This window comes from Amaranthus tricolor, chromosome 5 (genome assembly GCF_026212465.1).
Source record: "Amaranthus tricolor cultivar Red isolate AtriRed21 chromosome 5, ASM2621246v1, whole genome shotgun sequence".
Lineage (NCBI taxonomy): Eukaryota > Viridiplantae > Streptophyta > Magnoliopsida > Caryophyllales > Amaranthaceae > Amaranthus > Amaranthus tricolor.
Window position 1 is genome coordinate 31,932,060 of NC_080051.1, and position 7,175 is coordinate 31,939,234.

The following is a 7,175-nucleotide window of genomic DNA, read 5'->3' on the forward strand; positions in this document are numbered from 1 at the left end:
ATTAATTTTTTATGAACATAAAAAGACATAAAAAGTTTAATAATTTTTAGTAACACTGTACTAATCTAGTAATTAAGTCATGTAATTATTTATTTTTTTTCTTTTGAAGATAAGCATTGATTTGAAAAATAAAGAAGTACAATGTTTTGTTTTAATTATCTTAATTGTATACTCAAAGTTAGAGTTGAATTATGCCCCCAAAAATTATTAAAAATGTTTGTAGTAATTGGTCTTAGAAATTTCATAGTAAAAAATGTCATAACGTTTACCTTTTTAGAAGTGGTGTATCCAACATCCATGATTCTCCATTTGTGTAATGGCATGTATGACAATTAAAGAAGATCACATTTGTCCCAATCTTGACGTTGAAGGACATTGCTAAGGAGGATACTAACGAAACGAGTCCCAAATTAAGTCACCCTGTTTTTGTCATTATTCATCCTTCCCAAATCCCAAGTTTGATACACCATTTTTTAATAACTAACTAAACCAATTAATTTTTGTAGTTGAGTTGAAATTTTTAGTTTATTAAATTAGTAGATTAGTCATCTAATATTGCAATAACTATGGGTGTAGTCCAATTACACCTTCACCTAAATTGATCTTATACTTAATTGGGTATTAAAATTTTTAGACTAGACGTATAGATGTATATCTATTAAATCTGAAGGGTTTAAATTCTAAATAGGTTTTAAATGAATTTCAAATCCTCAATATAATTATTCTTACTCTATTATTTTTCAATTAAATTTAAAAATGGTGTAAATGTTAGATTTTTCTAGGATAAATAACATTTGAAATTTTTAAAAGCTTAGCACTTAATGTGACTTTTAAAAGTACATTTTATTAAATTTTTGATTGAATTGATTTCGTCACTTGATATTAGATTTCAACCTAACATAAGGTCATCAATTCGCATCTAATCAACCCATTAGCTAGTTCAAGTGAAATATTTCACTTCGTGTATGGAAGATATGTGTTGCATCTACTAATTCGCACTTTTAACCCAACGGACATTATAAAAAGAAACTAAAAATATAATAAAAAATATAAAATATCGCAACGTTTTACGTATCGCATAAAATTAAGTGTTTAATTAACTTGGTTACTTAGCATAAAAGATTCACATGTGGATATAGTTAATCTCCCTTATCTCTTGGCAGTCCTCAGTACCCAGACTCCACAGTCCTCACATGACATGAATTATATTACCTGAAATATGTAAAGGTCCCCACCTTAATCTTACTACAAATTATCTATTGTATATGTAAAATATTAGTCATAAGTAAATTTGGTAGAAAATTATTTGAGAAGATTAAATTAATATTAATTTAGGAGAAAATAATAAGATTAGAAGGAAATCTGGCAACATTTATCTGAGAATATTGATGAAGCATTGAACGTGCATTAAGAATGTTAGGGCATGGGAAGGTTACGTGCGATTATGAGGACACTTGTCTATAGTTGAGGATTATTATAAGCTAGTGGGACACATTTTAATTGAAAAAGTAAATAGCGCCATATAAATTAGAGGAAAAACCACCAAAGTAAAGGAGAACTCAACATGTGAAAGACAACAACAGTGGCATGCAAGGGAATTTTAGGGATTGATGAAATAACAGAAGGAACATTCTTCGTGGACAATGATGTACTATAAATACACTTCATGGGGCATGTAAATGAGGCAACAAAATTCTACTATTGAGAGTGAGATACAAAGAAATCTAAATAATTTATTGCTAAGGATTTATTAAAACTGAATTTCAAGAACCCACATTGATTTTCAGAAGAACATTAATAGCACATTCATATATAAATTTAAGAGAGTAATTACAATTGTTCTAATTAAGCTCCAAAAGAACATTTGTCAGATATTAAGAATATTTTCTAATAATCCTAAAGACCTCACGTTTAAATAAGTTATAAGTAGTAATCCACCTTATAGCAACTGTGCTCCTGGAAGGACCTATAGGCAATTTGTCTCAGACTGATACTGATTTAGGCGTCGGAGTGGGTCCCCGAAAAAATATTACGGGCCATGCTAACCCCTTGTTGCATTTTACAAGCACAACCATCTTCTCAGTTGATCTTACTGCATAGCTTGGCGAGATAGCAAAGACAGACTTTCACCAGCATTTAACTCTTGATTAATCACAAATCAGGAGATTAAATTCTTAATTAATTATCCTACAAAACCAAACAGGAACATCTATGGTGTTTATGTAATAGAAATTTGATCATGTCATGCAAATAAATATTGTTCCTTTGTTTCTTTTTACTTACAAACCACCTTCATAATACATTATTTCATAAAGAGAATGGATTATGTGAATAAATATAATTAGCTAAAAAACTTAATTATAAATCAGAGAAATATATATATATATATATATATATATATATATATATATATATATATATATAGATAGATAGATAGATAGATAGATGTAAGGTTATTATGACTTGATATATAATTATTAGTCCATCTCTTTAGATTAATAGTAAAAAGTAACAAAATGACTGATTTTCGAGAAAAAGGTACGTGAAATTATGTTAATAAATCAAGAGAGAAAATTTATTGTGCCGTTAGAATTAATAGAAAGTAAGTATAAAATAAATGAGACAGATTATTATAACAAGTAATGCTAAATGAGTAAAACGGTAGAAGTAACATATAATTACTTCTTCAATATATGCATGCCTAAATATCAATTTGCAAGAACTTCACTTCTTGATTAAAGAAACAGATTAAATACTCCATCTAATTTACATTAATTGTCTCTTTGAATTTTTACGCTTTACTCCAATGTACACCAGCTTTCAAGACAAATTATCATTAAGGGTAGGTTCGTCCATAATCTTCCATTATACGTTATTTATCAAATGGAAGCATCTAATCTAATTAATCAAATAATTAGCTCATGGTTTACCATAATATACATTGATGATTACTTCAAATTTTAAGTTGGTTAATTAAATCAGTCTACACCTTTGCGCAAACAAAGATGGTCCAAAACTTTGGTGAGATTACCCGCATCCAACCTTCCCTTTTCCCAGCTTAAAGGAGGGTCACACCCTACTTGTGTGTTTAGTTTTGCTCTTCTTATTAATCATCACACCATAACAAAAAATGGAAAACAAAATAATAAATTCCATTTAATGATATTCCTATAAAATACCTCTTAAAAATTAATATTTCTTTTTATAATCACATATTCAACTTTGCCCACTTGCTTTTTTTGTTCTATTTTTTACTTACTATTATATGGTCAACTTGATCATTTTAAGATTTCGATACTAAAATTAAAAAATAGAGTCTCTAATTATGATCATATCACTCATTTTATGTCATTTTACTCATTATTCTTTTGTTTGTTGTGCTATACATAAAATTTACTAAGTCTTCCTCACCATTTTAGGGCCATATACTAAGGTTTCTCATATTCTTGTGAAAATTATCATATGATTTAAAAAATTCTCACATATTTAAGTAAAATTATATGTTACTTTCGCATAGAGAAAGAAAAGGTAAAGAAAATAAAGGATAATGAAATTTAGACTTTTCTAATTTTAGAATCTTGTATTGTAGCTCACTTTACGGTTTGCATTAGGTGAGGTCCTGCCACTTAATATTAACAAAAATACTCAAAAAATTACGCTTATCAAACAATCCTTCTCAAAATATGGCCATTAATTAATTTAGTCCCTTAAAATTTTAGTTGTCAAAATATTTACTTATAAATACTTATTATAATTAACCCAATTTAAAATATCAGTATGCACAAATTCACCTGAACACTGAAATTACAGTTTTACTTCTCTCATCTTTTGAATTACATGAAGATAGTTATTAGTTAATAATATACTTTATATCTCGTGTTTTGTAGTAGAGTGCTTGTATAATACTTCAAGAAAAATTGTCCCTTTCAAAGCAATACTAAAGAAATAAACAAAAGTATTTAAATAAGTTGAGCAAACTCCATTATACAAAATAATTACATAAAAAAATTTCTAGTAACATTTGTTTTTGACACCTACAGTATATCATATAGCATAACCATACCACTACCACTCACATCAAACAGACGTAGGTAAACAAAAATCTCATTATGTAGACTAGACCTTTTTCTTAGTGATATACTGATATTCAACTATTAGATATTTCGGATCAATTTAAATTTATATTTTTTATTTATATTAATAATTATAAATTAATTTTAAATTCAGTTAATTTTAATTACAAAATAAAATAAAAATCAGACTAATAAATTTATTTTAAACATCTCTTACTATTCGGTAAAAAAAACACCCAATTTTTAAGGGAATCATCAGCAAGCAAAAATAGCCGTCGGTCCCCATTTTGGATAACACATAACCAACCCTTTCAACAATACTTCTCTTTAGTCTTCTCTCCTAGCTTAGCTTATCCTTTTCCTTCTCTTTCATATCTCTCTCCACCACTCCTTCTTCCCATGATGCATCGGAAGTTGCTCGAGATGGCGGAAGTGGTGGCCGTGGCGGCTCCGACTATGGATGACCGGACAACGGGTATGGAAACACAGTTAACCCAAGCAAACTTTGACACCAATATGGTCATCATTTTAGCTGCTTTGTTATGTGCTTTGATATGCGCCTTAGGATTGAACTCAATGGTACGGTGCATTTTAAGGTGTGGGCATAGATTCGGGCTCGAGACAACGGAAGAAGCAGCCGCACAGATGTCGGCCACCGGGCTTAAAAAAAGCGCCCTACGAAAAATTCCCGTCGCTGTATATAATACTGCAGATCGGAAAGCAGGATCGAACACGGGTACAAGTCCAAGTGACATAGAATGTCCCATTTGTTTAGGAGAGTTTATTGATGGGGAGAAAGTACGGGTGCTCCCTAATTGTAACCATAGGTTCCACGTGTCATGTATTGATACGTGGCTGCGGTCCCACTCGTCGTGTCCTAACTGCCGCCACTCGCTGCTCGAGGTGGCTGGCTCGAGTTCAAAGGCAGCATTTTGCGGTGGCTTGACGCCGCGTGTTGGTGGTGATAATGGTAGCCGACAGGAGCACGTGGTGGTTGAGATGAGTGGTGGGAGTTAGTTTACAGCATTGGGATTTGTTTTAATTTTTTAGTTTTGTTTTTCTTTTTGGGTATTGGTGAAATAGGTGGTCCAGTCAGTAAGAGGTGTTCAATGCAAGATGGCTAAAAATCCATGACAAGAGAGGCTCATTGTACGTGAAAACACCTTTTTATTGTAAATAATTTTTATATGATTAATGCAGTATAAGATTTAATACTTTATGCGTTTCATATTAATTGCAATATTTGATAAAAGAATATTATTTATTTATTACTTTTAATTTGTGATTAATTTTTAAGCTATAAGTTAAAATATAATCAAGTGAGATCTTATTTAATTCGTCTCATTGTAAAAATTATTAATATAGTGCGTTGAACCGTGTAAAAAAACAAAGATTGTAATTAAATTGTAACGAAGGAAGTACATATTGCTTTTTCTATGCAATTAATTTAGAACGGTGGAAGTACTACATTATATGATTCAAAGTGAAATTTTATATTATTGAATAGTAAATTCAAAGGGGTTAATTAACCTCAATTAATTTTATATAGTTCAAAGTTTATCCTTAGAATATTTGAAATTTCGCATTTTATTTAATCAAATTAAATAGAAGTACTTCACTTAAACCCTTTAAAATTTTGATATATACCCATTATAAAATTTTCTAAATCTGCCACTAAATTTACCTAGGAATTCGAAGTCAGATAAGAAATTATAAATCTTGTAAAATGGAAGTTAGAATGGTTAAGTGTTGCAATCATATCATCATATATTCTAATAAAACTAAAGCAAAATGATAAATATCGCGATAAAAGTGATTCTGACATTGGATTAATTTGATTGGAATAGGTTGCTTATTAAGCAATTTAAATACAACATCTAATCTTATACTAAATAAGGAAATTTTATAATTGATTTGCAATAATTTTGTAATTAATACAATAAAATTTAGGAATAATTGATTCATTAAATAAGGAACGTGTCTGGTTGATTAGTAATAATTTTGTAATTGATGCATTAAAATCTAGCAATAATTTTGTATTCATCTCATCTACTTTATATACTTTATCCAATGTACTTATTCAATCCTTAATATATCTAATTATGTATAAATTAAAAATTATAAAAAGTTAATATTAATAAGCTTTATATTAAAACGAATCAAATAAGATCTCATATGATTATGTTTTTACTTATAAATTAATAATAAAGCACAATTTAAGAGTGATCAATGAATAGTGACCCTAAAAGTAACCGGAACACCTAAGTTGAATAGGACGGAGTATTAATTTGCAATAAAATGGTAAAAACAATTAGCACTTTGGATTTTTTACATACATAGTATTCAAAATTTACCCTAATTGGATTATTTACATGATTATTTGTTAATTAATAATAAAAAAAACCTTTTAAATAATATAATGATAAAATAAAATTTCATCAATTAATTAAAATTTAGATTCTTTATATTAATTTATACTAAAAAAATCATGCCATTATACGGTTTTATATACTAGTATTAAATGAAAGAGAAGAATTAGTAGCTTAGCTAAAGTAAGCTAAGCAAAAATGCTAAATTAAATTAACCAATCTTTAAAGTTCGCCACCCCTTTTCATTTTTTCGCCACCCCCTAAAATTACGTATTTGCCCCTGTAGTTTAAAAAATTACAAAAATGTCACTCCTTACAAATTTCTTATTTATAATAATAATAATAATAATAATAATAAAAACAACAATAATAAAATTAAATAATAATAATAAATAAAATTAATAATAATAATAACAGTAATAGTAATAATAATAATAATAATAATAATAATAATAATAATAATAATAATAATAATAAAAACAACAATAATAAAATTAAATAATAATTATTATTATTCAAAAAAAAAAAAAAAAAAAGTTGAGTCGCCCAAAATTAAGCGACTGAACCATGGTCGAGTCGCCCAGATCTGGGCGACTGAACCATGGTCGAGTCGCCCAAAATTAGGCGACTGAACCATGGTCCAGTCGCCCAATTTTGGGCAACTCAATTTTTTTTTTTCTTTTTGGAAAATAATAATAATAATAATAATAATAATAATATTAATACTAATAAT

General features: G+C 28.3%; 1 protein-coding gene across 1 annotated transcript; it reads left to right on the forward strand.

The window, feature by feature from the left end:
- Positions 1–4,264: 4,264 nt before the first annotated feature.
- Positions 4,265–5,537, forward strand: LOC130812865 (RING-H2 finger protein ATL74-like). The gene has a single exon (XM_057678491.1). The coding sequence runs from the start codon at positions 4,473–4,475 to the stop codon at positions 5,088–5,090; it is 618 nt and encodes a 205-aa protein (XP_057534474.1). The 5' UTR covers positions 4,265–4,472; the 3' UTR covers positions 5,091–5,537.
- Positions 5,538–7,175: the final 1,638 nt, after the last annotated feature.

What these genes read in the sequence shown, in the direction of transcription:
- LOC130812865 (XM_057678491.1), top strand. Translation starts at nt 4,473, where the DNA reads ATGATGCATCGGAAGTTGCTCGAGATGGCGGAAGTGGTGGCCGTGGCG.